The sequence below is a fragment of the Euleptes europaea genome, chromosome 2 (assembly GCF_029931775.1).
Source record: "Euleptes europaea isolate rEulEur1 chromosome 2, rEulEur1.hap1, whole genome shotgun sequence".
NCBI lineage: Eukaryota > Metazoa > Chordata > Lepidosauria > Squamata > Sphaerodactylidae > Euleptes > Euleptes europaea.
In genome coordinates, this window is record NC_079313.1 from 65,359,746 (window position 1) to 65,383,149 (window position 23,404).

Sequence of the window (23,404 nt, forward strand, 5' to 3'; positions counted from 1 at the left end):
AATCTGCAATACCAGTAATGGTTGGCAATGCAAAACATTTATAAGTTCCAAGGAAGATGTACTCACAGCAATAATTTTGTCATGGACTTTTATTTGACCACTGTGTTCTGCAGCACTGCCAGGCACTATATTTTTGACAAAAATCCCAGAAGATTCCACTTTAAGCAAAAACAAAAGAAAGACTTAATAGTCAGAACATTTTTAGGAGATGTTCATTTTGCAAAGATCCCTGAGAAACAGTTTGTTTTTCTTACAAAGAATCCTCTGTTTAACCTGGTAAAACAGACTCTGGCTCAGGAAAGCTTATGTCACAATGAAATTTTGTTAGACCATTCTATACAAAACTGCACGTCAGAGGGAGATGCTTACATGAAGAAACTTCTGAAGTTTTTACTACAAGCAATCACCTGGCTGAGAGAGAGAAACTACGGTAGTTGCAATGTTTCTAGACGAGGGGGATCATAAGTGTGAAGCAAAAAGAAGTATTACAGTTTTTGCTTAAAAAAATCCCCCCCCAAAAAACCCTCCCCCACCACTGCACAACAATTACACCCATTACTTTTAATTTAACTTGAAAATTTAACTAAAATTACATTCTGGTAATTTAGATTCCGTTTAGAATGAATAGCAGAACATTAAATACTCTGACTCCAGGGGGAATCTCAGTGACTCTCTAACCAGGTAAAAAGCCTAAATAAACAAGGGAATAGCTAGCTATTCTCTTGTTGCTGTAGGTTAGTTATTAACCATTCATTATATTTTGATTGAAACCTTTAAAAGGTTTTCAATTACAAGAAAATTACATGAGTAAAGAATGACGGGTTATAGTCAAAGACTCTTGCATTGCATAGCTGCAACTCTGTGCTATACATAATTTCATATTTTCTTACATTAAACTGACATACTTGCAGAGCACATCTCATTGTGTTTTAAAAACACACTACATTTGATTAATAAAGTTCAACTTTAAGCAGGCAAAACAGACAAGGGAATTTGACCATTCAGCCAGGTGTTCATCTGTAGATATAACTTTAAGAGGACCCCAAACAGGTAAGGTTGCCAACCTCTAGGTGGGGCCTGGAGACCTCCCACTATTACAACTGATCCCCAGACAACAGAGATCAGTTCCCCTGGAGAAAATGGCTGCAATTCCTCTCCTCCCCAAACCCCGCCTTCCCCAGGTTCCACTCCCAAAATATTCAGGTATTTCCCAACCCAAAGCATATACTTTGGACATATACTTTGTATCTGTCTCTACTGAGATTGCTTAGGATCAAGGCCTCATGCTTTAAACTACAACAGGACTCTGTTAATTTTGTTCTGTTCATCTTGAATGACCATTTACAAGTAAAACTATGCAGTCTTCTATTTAAAGATGCCAAAATGGGGGTGGGGGTGGAGAAAAGGTTTTCCTTTCCCCCCCCTTTTTCTGAAGAAATATTTTCAATTATTCCAATGGAAAAAACTAGAAACTTTGGAGAACACTGAAAAGAAACCCCATTAAATATTCCTGTATTGAACAAGTCTTGCTAGGATTTACTCACCCAAAATCTATAGTTTGAAGATTTTTATGTAAGACAGTCTACACTACTTTCTTACACTGGAGTCCAGGGAGTCCCTAGGATGTATTCTATGTTACTAACTGTCATTGTTCCCCAAAGGTTTCAAAATGTCTGGAAGTTTTTACATCTCTGCTTCTATCACAATGCTTTCAGCTCAGATCACAAGGGTATAATAAGCAGAAGAGAAAAAGATAACTTGTTTTGAAGAAAACTAGGTGAGCCAGCCATGCATTTTGGCTGAACAAAAGGGGTTTTGTTTCAATTTAGCTCTTGATCTCTATATTAAACATGACACATTTGTTTCATAGCCTCTTTTACTACTTAAAAGTAGTCAGCTTAAAGCCCACCTTTGTCAGAAACTCCTGTATAGCCAACAATTGTTATACCCAGACTTTGTCCATCCTTTTTCATCAGCTGAACCTCCTGGATTTCATTTTCCTGTGAAATAAACCACACAATTTGTATACCTTCATACCCAATAATATAAACATTAGTAATAAGCTTCTGAAAAGAACTCCCATAACTCATTTCCAGCTAACTGGATACTTCTTCAGTCTAAATATCCAAGAACAAAATGTTTTTCTTCTAAACTGGAAGTTTGACATTTCTGTAGTTTTAGTGCCTTTAACATGAACATCAATTACTTTAAAATACTGGGGAGTACAGCAGGTTAACATGGAAGGTAAAGTCCTGAATTCCAATCTGTTCAAGGTCCCCAAGCTTGAGTCACAGTAGCAGGGATCTAAGCAGAGACAGATCTGGATATTGCCGATTCTGATATTTCACTCCCAATAAATAACTTTCCTTTTCTCCTTTCCTTTTATCCCTTAGAAGCTCCTTGATCCATTGATCTTGAGCAGCATATATCTAGTGTTTGAGGGATATAAGGACTGAAACAAATCTTGCCACTGACAATGTAGCCTTGGGATCCCTATCGCTTAGTAAAAAAGGCATTATGTCAGACACAGAGGCATTAGATTTGTATGTCAAAAGGGGGGAAATATAACGTGATCAAAGTTCCTCATAAAAGCGGCATTCCAAAAGGGCATGAGCTAGTGAATCGACAGAGCCAGAAGAGCAAGGACAGGTCCTGTCTGAATATGGTATATTCAAAATTCTGCCCTGCATAACCATAGAGGGGTTAGCATTCAATCTAGCTAAACAAAAAGTTCTAGAAAGACGAGGAGTTGTCAAATAATATGTATAAGCAGGCAAACCACGTGGTGGTGGTATTCCAAAGAAGAACAAACGCGGCGAGCACGAAAAGTAGTGCTGTTATAATCAAGCTCTTTAATGCGCTTTTAAATTTTGGTGAAAGCCTCAGTTTTCCCAAGATCTAATAACATATCCTGCGCTTTTAAATTTTGGTGAAAGCCTCAGTTTTCCCAAGATCTAATAACATATCCTGCGAGAAGCCCAACAATGACAGTTTCTCATCCAGGATTTTTTGCCATGAGGATTTAAAAGGGTCGTGCTTCAGAGAAGCTAGGAACCCCTCAGTGCTGAACCACAGTTTAAGGTATAGTTTAAACGTGGCCAACCATGCCCTAGCTTCAAGTGACATTTGGCCAAACTCCGAACAAAAAGTAACGCCAACAACACATTGAGGGGCATTTAGGAGTTTTCCTAAGAACTGAAGCAATGGACGATCTATAGATTCATTGACAACTGTTAACCAGATGGCAACACCAAAGAGAATAATTGGGGTAATTTTTAGATTAAAAACCTGAATAGCCCCTGGAATATATTTGCCACCTTTGGTGTGGAAAAAGTTGACAATAGCACCAGGTTTAATTTTGTTGGACACTGCTTTTTGATGGGCATTCCAATTTAGGTTATGGGAAAAAAGAATGCCAAGGTAAACAAACTCCTTGACTTGGTCAACCTCAAAGCCGTCTAATACCCAGCAAAAAAGGGGGCATTTTTCTCCTCTTAGTGAAGATCATAATCTTAGATTTATGATGGTTTATTTTAAGATCTTCCCTAGAGCAGTACTCAGAGAAGGTTTGTAAAGATCTTTTCAAACCAATTCTTGTGCGGGACAGAAGAACTGCATCATCAGCATAGAGTAGAATTGGGGTGGGATGACTTGCAAGTTTTGGGGGATGACGACTCTGAGAAATTGGTTGCCATATCATTCAGGTATAGATTAAACAAGAGAGGAGCAAGGAGGCAACCTTGTCTAACTCCCTTGGCCAGTTCAAAGGGCTCAGTTAGTTCTCCTTGGTCGCCACAGCGAACCTGAGCTGTGAGGCCAGTATGAAATTGTTGAATAAGCCATAGTAACCTCTTATCCATAGTAGAATTTGACAGTTTCAACCATAGCCTCTCCATCAGGATGGTATCAAAAGCTCCCTTAAGATCCATAAAACCCGCGTAAAGGGTGCCATTTTGGGGAGAGGAATATTTCTCGGCTAAGTGGGAGAGCACTAAACAATGGTCCATAACAGACCAACCCCTTCTGAAGCCAATCTGCTCCCAGCCAAGGATGTCATTACTCTCAACCCAGTCCAACAGCCTCTTTAATAAGTAGGAAGAATACAATTTGCCTAAGCAAGATAAAAGGCTGATTGGACGATAACAGCTTGGGTCAGAGTGCTGACTCTTTTTGAAGATTGGAACAATAATAGTATGTCTCCAAGATTTTGAAATGGCTCCTGATGCATTAATTTGTGTAAATACAGGAGCAAGAATGTTGGCCCACCATTTACTATTGACTTTAAAAAGTTCACAGGGAATTAGATCAGAACCTGGGGCTTTCCTTGAGCGTAAGCGATCAATGAGCGGTTTAATTTCATTAGGAGACATATCTGGCCAGGAATTCAGCAAAATAGAAAGTGCTACAGGTATAAGTCCTTGGTTTTCCACAGAGTAGGAGAAAAGGCTCTTGAAGTAAGCTACCCAGACCGATGACGGGATACATGCGGGGACTCTGACATAGCCATTACTTAGAGAATTCACAGTCCACCAGAAGGTTGAATTATCGTTTATTGCTGTAATCAAGCTCTTCCAATTTTTATATAAGGCCTCTTTTTTCCTTCAGTTTTTACCAAGTCCTTGTAGTTCTTTTTAATGGTTGACAATTCCTTCAATACTGAAATAGTATTGTTCCTTTTGAATTCTCTATGTTTCCTGGTTATTGCTCGTTTGAAGAGTCTGCACTCATGGTTAAACCAAGAATTTTGTTTGGATAAAGCATGTGAGCTTGAGGTAATTTCCTTAGTAAATAAGGGTTTAAATAAATCAATTAATCTGAAAAAAACATTTAGGACAGTAGCTGCAGACTCTTGCCCAAGGAGGGCAGCTCTCAACGAAGTCACCTCTAAAAGCTGCATTCTGCCACGTACCAAGGAGTCAAACTCAGGACTCCAGTAAACACGTGCTAGGGCTTTTTGGGATCCCAATAAATAACAGACTCATGATTAGGAGGAGGACGCAGGGGGGGGGGAGTGCATAACACAGCTTGGCCACAGTGTTGCCACCGCCTTTTAAAACTGTTTTTAAAATTTTAAATCTACTGTGGTGACATGGCCTCTAGAGGCCAGGTCTATCCCCCATTGTTGAATGTTGAGTCATCAACATGGTAGAAGCCGGATAGTACAATACACTCAAAACAGTCCAGTCCAAGAAGATGAGCGCAGTGGCCTTGGACAACCAGCAGCCACAAAGGTCCCACAGAATGCTTGACACTGTACTTCAGTTCCACAGATAACTTGTAGTTGCATCAGATTGCACTGGTAATTAGTAAAAATTGCAGTGGAAAGGAGTAGCATCTCTTTCCCCTTATATGGAAAAATCTGCTGGTAAGTCTCAGATGAGATGATGGAGAACTCTGCTCCAGATTCACCTTCCAGGATGTGTGGAACACTACAGATAGCAACTATCATTGTCAATTTCTTCAGCCTAGTGGAATACCACACATATGGCTCAATGTGTTGAACAATATTACTGTGTCATCATGCGAGACATAGATAGAATATACACTACAGCTCCTTTGTGCCCCCAAAATTGACTCCCTTTCTGCTGTACTCCTGGAGGTGACTAGTTTCAGCCTGGCTTGATGAACACATGTAATATATGTCTAATCTGGTCACAAAACTGGTATTGTACATTTCTCAACTGACAGGTTAGTCATTCATGAGGTTCTCCACAGACTTTACACTGCCCTGGAGGGCCTTTATCTGGTACTTAGGTTCCCCACAGCAGCTGTTCTAAGTGGAAGAATGCTATGATGTATCATATAAATATCCCCTGTTAGAGACTAACAGACCATTCCTGTGGGTGGGGGTATATCTGTGGCAGCTGGAAGTGGCACAGCCATGCTGCCTCCTCAGAGGCTTTCTGGCTGCCATGGAAGGGGGGGAAAGCTTTTTAAAAAAAAATTAAAAAAGAAAAAAAGTGGGAAATGCCCCACTGCAAATAGTGAGATTGTATCACCAAAAAAGATGGCGCAGCCACACCCCTTGGAAAGCCCCGGGAATGCACCCCCCCCTGATGCCGGCATGGCTGCCACTTTCGGGATTTAGGTGCTGGTGGGGAGGCGGAGGAGGCCTGCGCCACTCCGGGCCATCCAGGCACCAGTGTGTGTGCCACCCAGGATGGCGTAAGCGCCTATTATCCTGGGTTAAATTGGCACTTACGCCGGTGCAGGGTCACGCCAGCTCCTATGGAGCTTTCCGCCCCCCCTCAGGAATGCGCTCTAAGATTTCAGGTCAACAGAACCTCAGAGCAAGGAGGACTCCTTTCCTAAGACACTTCACGGGTACGTGCTGCTTCTCTCAGCAGCCAGTGCTTTTCTTTTGCACACTTTGGAGTGTCAGGCCCCTCTGCAGTTCTCCGTTGTGAAGGACACATACTAAGTGACCACACAGCATCTCCTCCAGGTTTGGGACACTGCAGGAGTCAAATTTAACTGGAAGAAGAAACTGCTCTGGCTAAAAGCTGAGTTAGTGTGGCAAGTCAGGAGGGCCAATTCATTGTGGGTACCACCTGCCTTATATATATATATGTGCGTGTGGAATATGTGAACACAAATATACAAACATACATAACAAAATTTTAGCTGTAGTTGGGGAGGGGAAAAAAAAAAGAGGCTGTGGAAAATATTCCACACCACCATTGAAAAAGCACAGTAGAAACAGATGGAGTACAAGCACAGCTTTGCTTACATTTCAAGACCTCCTGCATACTTTGGTTAGCATTTGTTGGTTTTAATTACTCAAAACTGAGAAAAGCTTTTTTTTAGACAGACATTTGGATATGGCCACAATTACATTCGTTAAAGCAAGATTTTACCAGCAAATATTAATGTGGACTATAAAGACATCAGAACTTTATTTAGACATTAATATTTAGACAGGAAAAACAAGCCAGTATCAGCTTCTTAAAACTACTGAAGGCTTAATTTCTAATAAAAACATTTTTTAAAAAAATACTGTAAGATATTTTAACTTAGGTTGCCTGTGGAGGCTGAGATTATACAATTCTGAAGGTGGAGTGGTAATAGTATTTAAGATTTATTTTATTTCAACAATACCTAACCGTAAGTACAATAATCAGATTAGAGCTTTCCCCACAGAGATTGTGAAAACTGTGGGGATCAATTGCAAGTGATTACTCCAACCACTCACACCTGCAGTAACAAAGGTGAGGCCGCCAGGCTTGGAACAGCAATGGAAAATGAAGAGATCAGATGTAGGAAATGAAGAATCTTTTGCCTTGGAATAGAGGAGGCTAAAAAGAACGTGACTTTTCGTAGAGGACTTCGGTGGTAATAGGAAGGGTCATATATCTTTTGGACTGGAGGTTTTATCAAGAACCAGCATGGTGTGTAGTGGTTAAGAGCGGCAGACTCTAATCTGAAGAACCAGGTTTGATTCCTGGCTACTCCACATGAAGCCTGCTGGGTGACTTTGGGGCAGTCACAGTTCTTTCAGAACTCTCTCCACCCCACATACATCACAAGGCACCTGTTGTGTGGGGGGGAAGAAAAGGTGATTGTAAGCTGCTTTGAGACTCCTTACGGTAGAGAAAAGTAGAGTATAAAGCCAACTCTTCTTCTTCAAGATTTGAGGGACCAATAACTGTATAATTATGCAACCTATATGAAATCTTCAGTTGTCATGTGCTTTCCAATGTAACAAACAATATGATCAACTATTATTATGATACTCACTGTGCCAAAACACCTGTCCTGAAAAGGAGTCAAAATTCCAACAGGCTGGGCCAAAGGGGTTGGTGGCGTCACAGTTATATCACACACTGGATCTCTTGCAACAACCATCCTAACACAGTTCCCACAGTTCCTCAACACCTGAGCAACCTGCTCACTGCTCATTCCTTGCACATTAATGCCTCCAATTTCCAAGATGTGATCGCCAGTCCTGAGCCTTCCGTCCTTCAAGAAATATAGTTTTGCCAAGTTAAAATTAGTAACTGAAATAGAATAATATATTGCCAGACTATAACCATATATTTCTCCTGCTTTCATAAGGCACTCACTCCATGCAAAATGCCATCAAATTAGTCAGTGTAGCAACATACGTTATTTTGAAAAATACCAAATATTAAGCATCACATTTCTTTACAGTAATTAAAATTTAACCACACAAGCCATCAGGCACTTCTTCTACTTAGGAGGTCTCAGTTATTTCCCAAGAAAAAAGAGCCACTTTGTTTTTTGTAGGAAACTATTGCAACACACACCTGTGGTCTTGAGACTTGCAAAAACCGTGTTACTGAACAGAACAGCAACTGAGCGGATTTTAATTCAGTGCTACTGAAAGTCACATGCTGTGCTGTTAACATCACTGGCTTTTAAGCAGCTCTGCAGACTTTTACCAAAATATGGTTAGAAACAGGATCTCACTTTGCAACACAGTTAGAAGGGTGAGTTTTAATCCACCATTCCGGCAGGAGTATAACATTTCGGACATGCATGGAGATGAAAGCTACAAATCTGCTCTCTGGAACAGTGTGACTGGGTGGGGGGATCACAGGTAAGTTAATATTCAACTCAATATTGAACATTTTTCCATCAAAGGTCATCAATCTGGATTCTCCCAGAATTATAATTTAGAGCCAGTGCAGTTTCAGTATGCCTTACCTGCACGAATAACTGCTCACAAGGAATGGCCTACTCACAAAAGCTGTGTAACAGATGAAGAAGTGCCCATACAACATTGCAGCACCTTTTTCCACTAGCATGCACACAGGTACAAAAATAACTGCTGAGATTTTCTGCACACAGCACCTCTGACACTATACTGCCCATGCACGTAGACCGCTCAGGTGAGCACGTTTTTGCTCAGGGAACCCTCCCCCCATCCAGGTCTGCATTGGCTCATGAGGTCACTCTGCCATCGTATTTGCTTTCCAAATTTAACATCTCAGTGTTTTTTACTCTCCTTTTCATACTGTACCTCCATTCTTAGTCACTCAAGCCTGTTGTAAATTAAGATAATGTGACATATGCTATTGGAAGCCAAAACATTTTGTTCCTTACAGCAAAACAGGTGTTCCAAAGGCATAGTAAGAGGAAAAGCATTCATTATGTGAGACAGTTTTGTAGAGGAGGGAGAATAGCCAACATTTAACATTTCAACTCTATTTAAGTATCCCATTTTCATTTATATTCTGAACTGGAATACAAACTGTCTCTTTGCTGTACATTACTATTCTAAAGTGAAACAGGGTCCTCTTTGTATAAGGTTAGGGCAACAGTTGTATTTAAGTCTTTGTCACATTTGTACTGATGTGCCAATCCCAAAAGGGGTGCCATCCTTTCATGCCTGCTGATACACTTGGAAGCAAAACAGCAATTAATGGAGCACTCCTAAGGAGCACTACTCAAAAAATACATCCCATTTTATTAAATGAAGCTTACTCCCAGGAAAGTGTTCTGAAGACTGCAGCCATAAGTTCTGACGAACAACTCCCCAAAGTCATAGGGTAAAATCCCAATTGTCATCAGAAGCACACACTGAAGGGCTGCAGCTGATGGGCTCTGCAATCTCCTGTACCTCTCAGTGGATTTTGATGCCATCAATCATGGTATCCTTCTGGAATACCTATCTGGGCTAGGATCGGGAGGTACCATTCTGTGGTGGTTCCAGTCCTACCTGGAGGGTAGGATTCAGAAGGTAGTACTGAAGGACTGCTGCTCAGCCCTTGGCCTTTGGGGTCCTGCAAGGTTCCTTCTTGGCCCCTATGCTCTTTAACATCTACATGAAACTGCTGGGTGAGGTCATCCAGAGATTTGGTTCGGTTGTCACCAATACATGGATGGCAGCTCTATCTCGCACTTCCCGCTTATTGAAGATTGAAGCTTAATGCTGACAAGATGGCAGGGCTACTGGTGGGCAGAAATCTGACCCTGGATTTAAGGTGTTACCCATTCTGGATGGGGCTGCACTCCCCTGGAAGTAACAGGTTCATTGTCTTGGGGTGCTCTTGGACCCAGGTCTACTGCTGGATAAGCAGGTGGCAGCTACAGCCAGGAGTTCCTTTTACCAGTTTCAGCTGGTTTGCCAGTTATGGCCTTCCCTGGTCAGAAAAGATCTGGCCACTGTGATGCATGCCCTGGTGATATCTAGCTTAGGTTACTGCAATGCACTGTACATGGGGCTGCCCTTGAGCAGTGTTTGGAAACTTCAATTGGTACAGAATGCTGCAGCCAGGATGTTGACTGGAGTGGGTTGCCAGGACCTTATCACTCAAATCTTGGCCCATCTACACGGTTTCCCAATTTGCTTCCTGGCATAATTCGAGGGGTTCAAAGACCAATACAGTTTGGGGCCAACATACCCCCAAAAACCTTATGTGTATATATCTTTACCTATATGCTTATTCAAGGAAGCTTACAATTAAACTTTGCTGTCTGAAAAGTTGTTGACATCAGCCACTTCTCTGGCAAAACAGAATGAATCCTACAAAAGTTTCTATTTCTGTGATTTTCTTTTCAGTTTGTTTGCTAGTTGCCTTACCAAGCAAACATAAAGTTCTTTTACACTCCCTTTAATTTCCTAGTTTGCTTGTTAATAGATTTGAACCACAGTAATTCTAGTTTAACGAATGATGGAACACCAGAAAAATCTACCCAAGTTGCTCTCTCACAGGAGAGCAAAAGTTTCAATGTCAGAACACATTTTAACCACATAAAAGCTAAAAGCACAACAGCTTGAATAAATATTTATTATTATGGCATAATGAGTGTTGTGATTTGTGTCCATGGTGCTAACCAAGTATAATTTATTAAAGACATTCTACATCTTTCACTTGCAGATCCACAATCCACTGCTGAACTTCAGTTCCAAATGGTGCACATGTTTTAAATATTTCCCTTTTTACTGAGTGCCAAGGAACACTTGAGAAGTCACTCATCTAATTTTAGACAGGCTCATTGTTGACATTTAATTAGTCATCTTTGCCCGACCTTTGTGTGTGTGTGTGTGTTAAGTGCCGTATCATGGCTGACTCATGGTGACCCTATGAATCAGTGTCCTCCAAAATGACTTATCTTTAACAGCACTGCTCAAGATCTGGCAAACTGAGGACTGTGGCTTCCTTGATTCCCAAAGAGTGCTAGTTAATGGTTCCTCATCCACTTGGAGAGAAGTGACTAGTGGAGTTCCTCAGGGATCTGTGCTGGGCCCAGTGTTGTTCAACATCTTTATAAATGATTTGGATGAAGAAATAGAGGGGATGCTTATTAAATTTGCAGATGATACTAAATTAGGAGGGGTAACAAATACGGTAGAAGACAGAGCCAAGATGCAGGATGATCTTGACAGGCTGGAGAAATGGGCTAGAACTAATAAAATGCACTTCAACAAAGACAAATGTAAAGTTCTGCATTTAGGTAGGAAAAATCAAATGCATAATTATAGGATGGGGGAGATTTGTTTGAGCAGTAGTGTGTGTGAAAAGGATCTTGGGGTCTTAGTAGACCAAACACTGAACATGAGTCAGCAGTGTGATGCTGTAACTAAAAAGGCAAATGCAGTCTTGGGCTGCATCAACAGAAGTATAGTGTCCAGATAACGCGAAGTGATGGTATCGCTTTGCTCTGGTCAGACCTCAACTAGAGTACTGTGTTCAGTTTTGGGCACCACAATTTAAGAAAGATGTAGACAAGCTGGAACGTGTTCAGAGAAGGGCAACAAAGATGGTGAGGGGTCTGGAGACCAAGTCCTATGAGGAAAGGTTGAAGGAGCTGGGTATGTTTAGCCTGAAGAGGAGAAGAGTGAGAGGGGATATGATAACCATGTTCAAGTACTTGAAGGGCTGTCATATAGAGGAGGGTGCCGAGTTGTTTTCTGTTGCTCAAGAAGGTTGGACCAGAACCAACTGGTTGAAATTAAATCAAAAGAGTTTCCGTCTAGACATTAGGAAGAATTTTCTAACAGTTAGAGCGATTCCTCAGTGGAACAGGCTTCCTCGGGAAGTGGTAAGCTCTCCTTCCCTGGAGGTTTTTAAGAAGAGGTTAGGTGGCCATCTGTCAGCAATGCTGATTCTGTGACCTTAGGCAGATGATGAGAGGGAGGGCATCTTGGCCATCTTCTGATCACTAGGCAGATAATGAGTCACTTAGATGACACAGATGATGGCACAGATGATGGCAGATGATGAGAGGGAGGGCATCTTGGCCATCTTCTGGTCACTAGGGGTGTGGAGGGGGGAGGTATTTGTGAATTTCCAGCATTGTGCAGGGGGTTGGACTTGATGGCCCTCGTGGTCCCTTCCAACTCTATGATTCTATGATTGAGTCAATCCACCTCAGGTTGGGTCTTCCGCTTTTCCTGCTGCCTTCAACTTTTGCTAGCATTATTGTATTTTCCAGTAACTCTTGTCTTCTCATAATGTGACCAAAGTATGATAGCCTAAGTTTAGTCATTTTAGCTTTTAGGGAGAGTTCAGGCTTGATTTGATCTAGAACACACCGATTTGTCTTTTTGGTGGTCCATAGTATCCAAAAACTCTCCTCCAACACCACATTTCAAAGGAATCTACTTTCTTCATTGTCCAACTTTCATACCCATTCATAGTAATAGGGAATACTATGGCATGAATTAACTTGATCTTGATTGCCAGTGCCACATCCTTACACTTAAGAATCTTTTCTAGCTCCTTCATGGATGTCCTTTCCAATCTCAATCTCCTTCTGATTTCTTGATTGTAGTCTCCTTTTTCGTTGATGATGGAGCCAAGGAATAGAACGTCTTAAACAATTTCAGTTTCCTCATTGTTCACATTAAAGGTGAATATTCCCCCTGTAGTCATTACTTTTGTCTTCTTGATGTTCAACTGTAACTCTTCTTTGGCACTTTCGCCTTTAATTTTCACCAGTAGTCGTTTCAGGTTTTCGCTATTTTCTGCCAGTAATGTAGTATCATTGGCATATCTCCTTACCCAAATTCTCACCCCGCCTTCAGTTATATTAAATCCAGCTTTCATTATGATATGTTCCACATACAAAACGAAGAAATAGGAAGATAAAATACATCTTTGTCTGACCTCTTTGCCAATTGGAATCCATTCTGTTTCTCCATATTCTGGCCTAACAGTAGCTTGTTTCAGAATTGGAATGTAGATTGAGCATTTCCAGTTTGTGGGCCATTGTTTTATTTTCCGTTATTTGTTGGCATAGTCTTGTTAAGATTCTGATAGACTCCATTTATGTGGCTTGGAATACCTCTATTGGTATCCCAGCTGTTCCTGGTGATTTCTGTCTCCCAATTGCTCTCAATGCAGCTTTCACTTCACTTTCTAAAATTGTAAATTCTTTTTCAAAAGATTCTTCTTGGAAGGAATCCTTCATCCTTTCATCTCTTTTGTATAGTTCTTCAGTGTATTGTTCCCACCTTTTCTTTATTTTGTACTGTTCAGTTAATGTATTTCCATATTGATCTTTCAGCATGCCTAACTGTGCAATGTCCCTTTGATTTCTTGGATCTTGCGGAACAGATCACTTGTTTTTCCTTTTTTGTTGTTCTCTTCCATTTCTTTATACTTATTATATTTGTTCTCTTTATCTCTACTTGCGAGTCACTGGAACACTGCATTTAAACTTTTAATTCTGTTTTTGTCGCCTTTTACTTTTGCTTCTCGTCTATCTTTAGCAATTTAAAGAGTTTCCTCAGTCACTCATTGAGGCTTTTCATTTCTTTTGGCTACAGGAATAGTCTTTATGCATTCTTCTTTGATAAAATCTCTTGATTCAACTCATAGTTCTTTGGATTCACATTCACTTGAACTTAGTAATGAAAATCTGTTCTTTAAACTAATCAGGAAAGTCACTTAGATTGTATTTTGGCACTATGAATGTTTTGGTGTTTTTCTTCAGCTTTACTCTAATTTTCGATATTAACAAGTCATGATCTGCACTTCAGTCAGCTCCTGTTCTTGCTATAGCAGAAAATAGAGATTCTCCATCTTCTGTTTTGTATTATGTAATCTGTTTTATTTCTATATTGCCCGTCCAGGACGTCCACGTATACAATAGTCTATTTGGTTGCCTGAAACCAATGAGCAAACTGTTGTCTTCACAGAATTCTATGACTCCTGCTTCATTTTGTGCTTCTAGCCCAAATCTGCCAACAATATTTGATTCTGCTTGTTTTCTACTTTTATGTTCCAGTCACCTATGATTATCAGCACATCTTGTGTGGTCAATTTCTTCCTGAATACTTGCGTAAAAGCTTTCAATTTATTCCTCAACAACAACTTCATGATGGTTGTGTTTATAGGCTTTCCTTGAAGTCTGATTGATATTATTAGGTCAGACTATTTTCTCATGCACCTATTTTTGCATACACATTATTTTCACAATTTCCACATGCTAGGCACTTAGGGCCAAAAGCTAGAGCCCTGAGGGGCTGGCCCCCTACTTCACTGGGTAAATGAAAAAAATGATAAGAGTGATACATTGGATGTCCAGATATGGTGGTGTGCTCCATCATTCTGAAAAGACAATGCTTTCATTTAATAATTGTAACAGCATATCCTCCAGTCTTTGAGAAAAGAGAATAAGAATTAGCATAGTGCAGCATTTTTACCTTATCTGCGAGTCCACCAGGAACAATAGTCCGTACCACTACACCAATTGATTTCCCACCGACAATTCCAAAACCTAATCCCGAGCCATCATTAACAAGTTCAACATCTTCAATATGACCCCAGTTGATCTGAAAAAGAATACAATATGAAACCCTTTAGCTGGCTATACCCTTTATATGAGCCCACCCTCATACGAACCCAGCCATTTTTTTAACCTGCACTATTTCTTGTAACAATGACAGTTGGTGCTGAAGAGCTGGTGAGAACTCCTACGCATGCACAGTAAAGAGTAATTCTGGCCAGATTTTGATAGGAACATAAATGAACCAAACATGACATAGCGATGTTATTACCAACGTCCAGCTGAAATATCAAAATACATTAAAACAGGGAAGAGAGGATGACTTCAACTGAAGGTCAAGTTAGGTACATTAAGAGTTTTAACCCTGCAGCCCAACTGTGTTTAGGCAGAATCAAGCCCTGCTGTGTTTTTTCAACATTACTCTTCTTTTTGCACAGGTGATGTACTTTACATAAAGCCACTGGTCTACATTATACCATAGACATGAAAAACTCAAAAAGCCCCACTTGTCCCCACCCCCTTTCTAAAAACACTTGTTAGGTGCTAGGAAAGGTTGCTGGTGGGTCACCATGGTGCTCCCAGGCACCATGTTGGGGAACCTTGCATGACCAGAGGCAAGCTTATTGGACTATGTGAATAAATGATGGCTGAAAATGCCGCAGTTTTACACATTTTATTTATTACAGTTGTGGCCCGAACCTCTTCTGAACAGCTCAGTAGTCTAAAATCTTCAAGCCATGAAATATGGACATAAAATCTTTGCCCAAAGGTTATAACAAGAACAGTAGGCAAACCATCCTTTCCCCATTTTTGAAATATAAAATGATTTGTAGCTGTGACTATGATATGCAGAATTTAATCTGAGTTTCAGGTGAATGAAGGCAGTACTACTCAGAAAAACACAGTGCATCTGGTCAGCCAATTCTCCAGTCCACTTTCACTTTTCAGCACCGAGCACTACAGCAGTAAAAGTCAATGCACTTGTTTTACTGTGCATGTGTGTGTGTTTTAACTTTTAAGATGGTGGCTAGGATGTGAAGCTCTAGCACGGACTACTCAATGGCACAGGTGACAAATGGGATTTGCTTGCTCCCTGCTTGCCCCTACAGATGAGAACTGAACACCACAACAGTTAACTTTTGCTCATTATTCCTCTTTCTTCCAGTACATTCTATGAACAGTATAATGCGAGTTTTACCAGACTAGACTAGAAACACCTCTCTCAGCTACTTAACTTGGCAAATTTGCAGTGTGATTTGAAACAGACTTACTCCAGTTTAAGCCCAGTGAAAATGGGCTTAAATCGGAGTAATTCTCTTTAGGATTGCACTGTTGGTGTCCTGCAAAAAATCTGCAGGAATGTAAGTGAAGTTTCTGAGACAGGTGTTCTGTGACTACAAGGTACATAAGAGCACTGAAAGATCTCTTCATGATACTACTTAATCATAAAAGAAGTTTTAAAGCCATCTGTACAGAATTTGTATGTTGCATTTTGTCAGGCTGTTCAGGACATATTCTGTACTGAAAAAGCAGTTAAAAATTTTAATTCTTTAAATTCACAGACCAATAACCAATATTGATTATCCTCTAAAAACTTCAAATTTGACAAGGTTTAGTATAATCATAAAAACGAATAAAGTACCTAATATAAGGCCTCTTCCAAGGTTTTTTCAGTTATTAAACCAATGATTGCAGATCTAGCGATGTACTGCTGTATGAAATAGATCCCACCCCCATCTCAACAACACAATATGACTAATAAGTAAAAAAAAAACCCACTATCAACATATGACAATAACTTGTAAATCTTGGTATCAAATTATGAAGTTCAGGCAATATTTATCTCTTAAAACCTTATTTTGTAAGTTGTAAAGAGTTTAGTACTGTAACCAAGCTATAAGTACCACAAACATTTGAAGGATGTGAAAAATAAGGCTTCTCTTCCCAGGTATCTGTTGCCCAGTTACTGGTTAACAGCCTTGTTTGTCATACCGGGCCAGCAAGGGCACAGCAAAAAAAAAAGGGGAGGGGGATGAATAAAAGGTTTGTCATGTGATCCACCGGGTCACAGGAGACAGAAAAGGAAAATACTTCCTGAAAGCTAAAGGATACCAGTCTGACATGGGCACCATGATTTACAGAATTAGAAGTTTACAGCATGTTTACATGTCTATTATGACTTACTACAGATTATTTCAGAGCTACAAAGTGCACTCTGACTGCCTAAAAGTATTACAGCTTTAAATATGATCAGTTGCTTCATCGTTTTGCTCCAGCTATCTCAAAAAGGCGGGGGGAGATTCTAAAAAAGGTTGCAATAAAACATCATGCAAATACGAATGTGCTTTACTGCATGTTCAGTTTGATCTGTGTGGAAAGGAGGAGTTAAATCAGATGGTGAAAATGGCCAAGCATGTAAACAATCTTCATTGAAATTAGTTAAACAAACTTACTGTTTCAGGCAAATTATTATCACTGAACACAGATGAGGTCATACTACTTCTTTGGGTTGGCTCTCGGGCCACAACCAAATGTAAGGAACCAACGGACTGTTGGAGCAACACAATTGCTTGCTGATGGGATATGTTCTGGTCCAGTGGAGTATGATTAATGGCCAATATGTGGTCATTTTCCTTTAACCTCTGGTCCCTTCATTAAAGCATAGAAGACGTTTAAGAAGTACTGCAGCAACCTCATAACAAATTTGCAAAGATTAAATGGAGATGTCAAGGCTGACAAAGATAGGACATTTTGGAGGACATTGATTCATAGGATCGCCATGAGTCGGAAGCGACTTGACGGCACTTAACACACACAAATGGAGATGACAGGGAAGAGGTTCTAACACATTTTTATCTTAGGGCATTAACGCATGGGCAGAATGTTCCTGGTTCGCTCCTCTGTTATCCCACAATATTTTAATCCCACAATATTTAAGTCTGGATAATCAAACGCATGACGCCAGCCTATCCCACATTAAGTCTGAAACAAGTAGCTGCTGGAGGCTCCCCGTGCGTTTGAACCAACCATATAATGTGGGATAGTTCGCAATGTGGGATAGCAGGGGAGTGACATCGCCCAAGGATTGGCTGAGGAGTTATCCAATCAAAGGGCGATTCTCCCCCCTTTTTTTTTCTTTGAACGCCAGCGTTCCGGTATACCATCGTCTCAACCTGTCAATTAAAAAAAGGCGGGACGGGAGACCGGAAGCAGCAATTGCTCACACAGGAAAGGGGGTGGGACGGGGGACGGGAAGCGGCAATTGCTTGCGCAGGGAAGGGGGCGGGACGGAGGAGACCGGTAAGGAGCATTAGTAGCGAGCTAGCCGAGTAATTACACGCACGTCGGCGTTCCGGTAATGTAGCGGAATTAAAAAAAAGTAGCGGATTAGAACCGAAAAGATCGCTATAAACCAGGGATTGATTAACCCGGGTTTTTTTGCCTTAATTCGTGACTAAGGTGGGTCCGATGCGCAGCCCTTGGACGGTCGTGCGTGTGGACCATGGAGATTCGCTACTATTAAGGCACAAAAGCGAGACAAATTGGCCGTGCGTTAAGCCCCTTATTCTTCCTCCAAGGAGGTCAGGGTGCCTTCCCTTCATTTTATCCTCACAGCAACTCTGTGAGGTCACTGCAAGATAAGTGAGACCAGTCATGCTCTATCAGCCTTATAGCCCATTCCTGACCTCAAAGGACGAAAGTCCTTTGGAGGCCAAAAAGGGGCTCAGCCAGCATAAGTGGGGCAGCCAACGGTGGCCGTCCCACTTACGCCTTCCAGGTGGGCTCAGACGCCTGCGGGGGGACCCGGCCGCTGGTCTCCCAGTGCTGCCGTGGCAGTGCCGCCCAGGGATGCCGGCTGGGCCTTCCGCCGGTGACCCACCAGCGCAAAGCCCCATGCTTGTGTCCCGGGGGGTGTTCCCGGGGGCATAGCTGCCAGTAGGCAACTTCCTGTCCCCTTTCGGCCCAGCACGCCTGCAGGGAGAACAGCGTTGCTGGACCTGTTTTTTTGCTGGCACAGCCTCGCTGTTCTCAGTGGGGCAAATGCCCCATTTAAAAATTAAAAAGCCTCTGAAAGGCATTTTTAAAGCCTTTCAGCAGCCAGGAAACGGCTTTGGAGGCGCTGCAGCAGCACCTCGGCCACCCTGTCCCCAGCTGCCGAAGGCTCAGGAATGGGCTGTTAAGAGTGCCTGGTGAACTTCATGACAAGAGTATGATCTGAACCCAAATCTTCCTGGACCTACACAAACACTTTAACCCATACAACTGTAAGCTACCTTCTCCTACAGCTTGGCTAGTGCCGCACACTGGTTAAACGTGTGCTTTACTAAGGTAAAGTTGTCTCTCATTGCAACCATAAACTCAGTGGGACTTTAGACAAGGCACTCTTTCTCCCTGCCCCAACTCATCATACAAAATACGAGGATGGTAATACTGACCCACATCATGGTGTTGATTTGATATAATGTATGTGACACTCTCCGAGTGCTGAAGTGCTATGAAAACGCTAGACAGTATTTTTATTTTTTTGTGCTTGCACCTGTATAGCAGGCAGCTTTTGCAACTCATCTGCTCATGCTTCTAGTACATTGTGATGCCCAATTTCCATAAGTGGATCTGTGGGTGGGTTGGCGTTTCTGCCTTGCAAGGAGGAAATTGGACAAGGCAGATTTTTGGTGCCTTTCAGCTCTATGGTTGTGTGATTCATCATGCAGAGGAAAATTTTAAAAAAAATCCCATAACCTTCATTCAGTTGTTGCATTTTTAAATGCCTTGGCAATACTGATTTTTATTCTTTTTTAATTGTTTGCCACCTTGAGGACCCTAATTGGGAAGAAAGGTAGCATACAATTTTTAAAATAAATAAATGTTAAAAAATACCCCCCCAAAAAACCACGCACCTGGCTGCTATGCTTCCGGGTTGAACTTCCTTGACAAAGATACCAACTTCTCCAGTGCTTTGGTTTTTAAGGGTAACCACACTAAATCCAAGACCTCCACTAAATGGCTTTTCAATATCTATATATTCTATTTGCTTTCCCTAATAAGGAGAGAAAAACATGAATACTACAAATAAGCTGTTTCAATAATCTTTACATACAACTGCAAAAAGTTGTTTTTTCTTTTGATGAAACTATGCAAGAACAAATTCATATGTTTAACAGAGTAAAGATCTTGAAACCTCATGGAATTTAACAGATTCTTTCACACTTTATTTATATTATGACCATGTGCAAAATGCTTATTTCACCTCTTAGAGGAGGGAAGATTGTTTTTGTTTATTTTTTAGAAAACACAAATAGGACAAAGAACTTTTGACAGTGTGCAGTGTTCCCTCTCATTTCTGACCTGGCTAGTGGCCAGGACCAAGAATGAATTCCTGGTCAGATCAATCAACTTCTAACTGTGTAGTGGCCAAATGGCCAGTTATTTCAAATGCAAGACTCTTCTCTACTATGAGACCATTCCTAAAGGGGGGGCAAAATTCCTCTGGAGCCAGCGTGACCCTGTCCCGGCATAGGTCCACTTTATCACGGAATAAGGTGGCACCTATGCCAGCGCGGGGACAGACATGCTGGTGTCCGGGCGCTGCCAACCCCTGCCACCAGAGCAGCCATGCCGACAGGGCTTTCCCAGAAGGGAAAGCCCGCACTGGCATGGGGGTGCGCTCCCAGGGGTGGAGCTGCCTTTAGGCAGCTTCTATGGCCCTTTCGCCCCGGGAACGCCTTCATGAGCGGTGGCGCAACCCCACTGTCAGCAATGGAGGATTTTTCTCCCTTTTAAATTTTCTTTATTTTTTTTACGTCTCTTTCCCTCTGCAATGGCCAGGAAGCCTCAGAAACGGCACAGCTGTGCTGCTCCCAGCCACCACAGAACTGCCCTCCCTTCAGGATTGGGCTGCCTGTGTCTTCACAAAACATCATCGCATATAATTGAACTATCTGTTATCAAAGTGGCAACACACTTCCTGGGAAGTATGATAAAAAGTCTTTATCAGATTAGGAACTACATAAATTTTACATTAAGGAATCCAGAATTATGTCTTTGGAGTACTGATGGTAATATACCCTTACCTTGGCCATCCTTTGGATTGCTATATTAAACTCATCCACTGCAAGTTTTGGCATCAGAGGAGGCATCTTGGATACTGGTAAATTATTATTGTTGCAAGTCACATAAAGGTTACCAAAATCATGAGAACGGTGGTCAGCATCAAATACCAACAAACCTCTCCTAGTAAAGTCAAAATCCACTGAACGATCTGGAGGCATACAACTGAGCTGTGGACAGGAAGGCAAAATATTCACATATAATTAATTTAGAACACAAGGAAAACAGCATCTTGAAATGTCTGAATATTTCAGAAAGCAATGGAAAAATGGGTGCCTATGTTGTATTTTTAAAATCACAACTATTTTTCTTCTCCTTTTTTAAATACCCTTATGAATCACTGAGAGTTTTATTTCAAGAGTAGCCAAATAAGAGAATCATAAAGAACGATCCTAGACAAGTGGAAACAGGGTGGGAAAGGAGTCACATTCCTGATGTGTAGGCCAGGAAGCATCTTTCCCCGGGTTATTTCCCCCCATCATATTAATTCTTTCTAATTTTTTTCTTGTTTTCCTACATTAGGTGGGTTTTACATACAGGCAAAGAGGACATCTGAGAATATTCAGTAAGTCAATTTTGCCCTTTCCACTTAAAGGTTGTTCCACCAAATCAAACTGTGTACAGTTTAAACTAAATTTGTATTAGTGAAAAGATGAAAATGTCTATGGGAAAGGAAAGCAGATACCTACATTAGCTAGAATCTGCAAGGCCTTTACTGACTAACGTTACTGTTATGTCCCTTTTGAGCAGCGGGATGTTAAATAATCTGAAAACAGCAAATAGTCCTTGTGCAACAAAAATTGTGGTTAACATGAGTTCACAGATCAGCCACCACACTGTCTTCAGCCTTGCACTTTTGGGCAAGACAGTGGATCAAATGAGCTGTTTCTAAGTTCCCATATATCTGGATGACATATTTCCTAGACTCATGGCAGGCCAGTTTCTGGCAAGGACTTTAGCTATGACAGTCTGGTTGACAATCTACATTTGGAAACATACAGGAGAAATCATCCCATATTCACTGTACTTTTTAAACGATATTTGACATTGTGTTGATATTCTATGTACATTGATATTATACGTGATACTTGATATTATATGCGGGTTAAACTTTAGTTGAATAAATTTCAGTAGCATGTTGTCAGATCCCAGAACTGACTGAACAGGTGGTATATAAATCAAACTAAATAAGTTTCATGCCTTTTTGCTGCATGAAAAAAAAAAGAGCTAGGGGGCTTATTCAGCAATAACATTGATCAAAACTTTGGACCTTAGTGTGGACAAGGATGTGACAATCACTGAAACTCAGGCCCGGTGCTCAGGGCATTCGTCCCACAGGTGACTTTTTCATGTTAAATTAATGGGGAAAGTCACTTTGTCATGGCTTACTATGCCAAGAGTAAACACAAGTGTTGATGCAAGGTGAATTATAAAAACTAAACTGAGTTTACTGACCAGCTTGATGAAAGAGAAGATGACTGAAGAATCCCAAAAGAAATGGGAATGTTATTTTGATTATGTTAAATGGAAAGGGTAGACTGTTAGATATAAGGATCAGCTTATAAAATTTACTATATAGTATAGAAGGAATTTATTAACCAAAATGTAGAATATCAGAACAATATATAAGGTGTTTGAAATGTAAGATGAAATAGACTCCCTGAAGGAGTTCAAATTGTGTGAATGTATGTGTATATAATTTGTTTGTTTTTTCTTGAAAATGTTAATAAAATATCTTTAAAAAAAACTAAACTGAGTTTAATAAAAATTAAAGCACACAATTAACCTCAATTTAGGGAGATTCAAAAGTTAGGTTTAAGTGAGAGAGAACTTTGCAGTTTGCTTTCTACTATTAGATAAATGCACAGTGTAAGTGACAATCTAAGATGTGACAGTAATAGTAATTTTGCATATATAAGTTAACAAATGACACTACAACAGGAATTATAAATGATGTGAACAGACACCTACTTAAACGTTGCAAGGCAATTACATTGCTAAGAACAAACACTTCAGGGATACTAGTGATTTCCTTCAAACAAAGCTACTAGCAACAGCAAAGTAGCAAAATTTGTAACTTACTTGTTCCTTCAGTTGCTTGATTGACTGCTGAAGAGTCAGGATCTGATTGAATAAGGGGCTCCTTAGTGTACTGTGCAAAACAGTCAGTTTCTCAGCCTGTGAAGTGTCTCCATGCTCATGTAGCTTTCTTTGCAGACGGTCCAGGATCTGCAGGACCTGCAGCTTGTCTGTTATAACCCCCCCCAAAAAAAACCCCACTAATTAAACATCTGCTAAATAATATTTGCTTCATTGACCAAAATATATTTTTTTTCCAAAGCATTTACCTGCTGCGGGATTTTCTGGCATAATGGCTCGTCACTATTGCAATCAGTCAAAAATATCTGCATGAAAATAAAAGTGTAAGTTAACTTTACTTCAATGTACAGAATTATTCAAGCATACTTGGTCCATCTGTACCCTTTTGCTAAATCTAAAGTTGCTGTATAAAACCCTACAGAGCAATTGACACTGCACTTTTCTAAAGTCTAAGTCCACTGAAATCAACTGGCTTACAAGGGTGTAGCTTTGTTTA

The 23,404-nt window shown here is 40.8% G+C and overlaps 1 protein-coding gene across 1 annotated transcript in view; it reads right to left on the reverse strand.

The window, feature by feature from the left end:
• Nucleotides 1-23,197, reverse strand: part of PATJ (PATJ crumbs cell polarity complex component) — a 205,154-nt gene extending 181,957 nt beyond the window's left edge. Inside the window, exons 1-9 of the mRNA XM_056844332.1 lie at nucleotides 23,157-23,197; nucleotides 22,891-23,057; nucleotides 20,772-20,978; nucleotides 19,599-19,738; nucleotides 17,154-17,349; nucleotides 14,618-14,746; nucleotides 7,738-7,959; nucleotides 1,910-2,000; nucleotides 67-158 (exon numbers count right to left, since the gene is read on the reverse strand). Coding sequence (XP_056700310.1) covers nucleotides 67-158; nucleotides 1,910-2,000; nucleotides 7,738-7,959; nucleotides 14,618-14,746; nucleotides 17,154-17,349; nucleotides 19,599-19,738; nucleotides 20,772-20,978; nucleotides 22,891-23,057; nucleotides 23,157-23,178 — 1,266 coding nt within the window. The 5' untranslated portion in view covers nucleotides 23,179-23,197. The remainder of the gene's footprint in view (nucleotides 1-66; nucleotides 159-1,909; nucleotides 2,001-7,737; nucleotides 7,960-14,617; nucleotides 14,747-17,153; nucleotides 17,350-19,598; nucleotides 19,739-20,771; nucleotides 20,979-22,890; nucleotides 23,058-23,156) is intronic.
• Nucleotides 23,198-23,404: the final 207 nt, after the last annotated feature.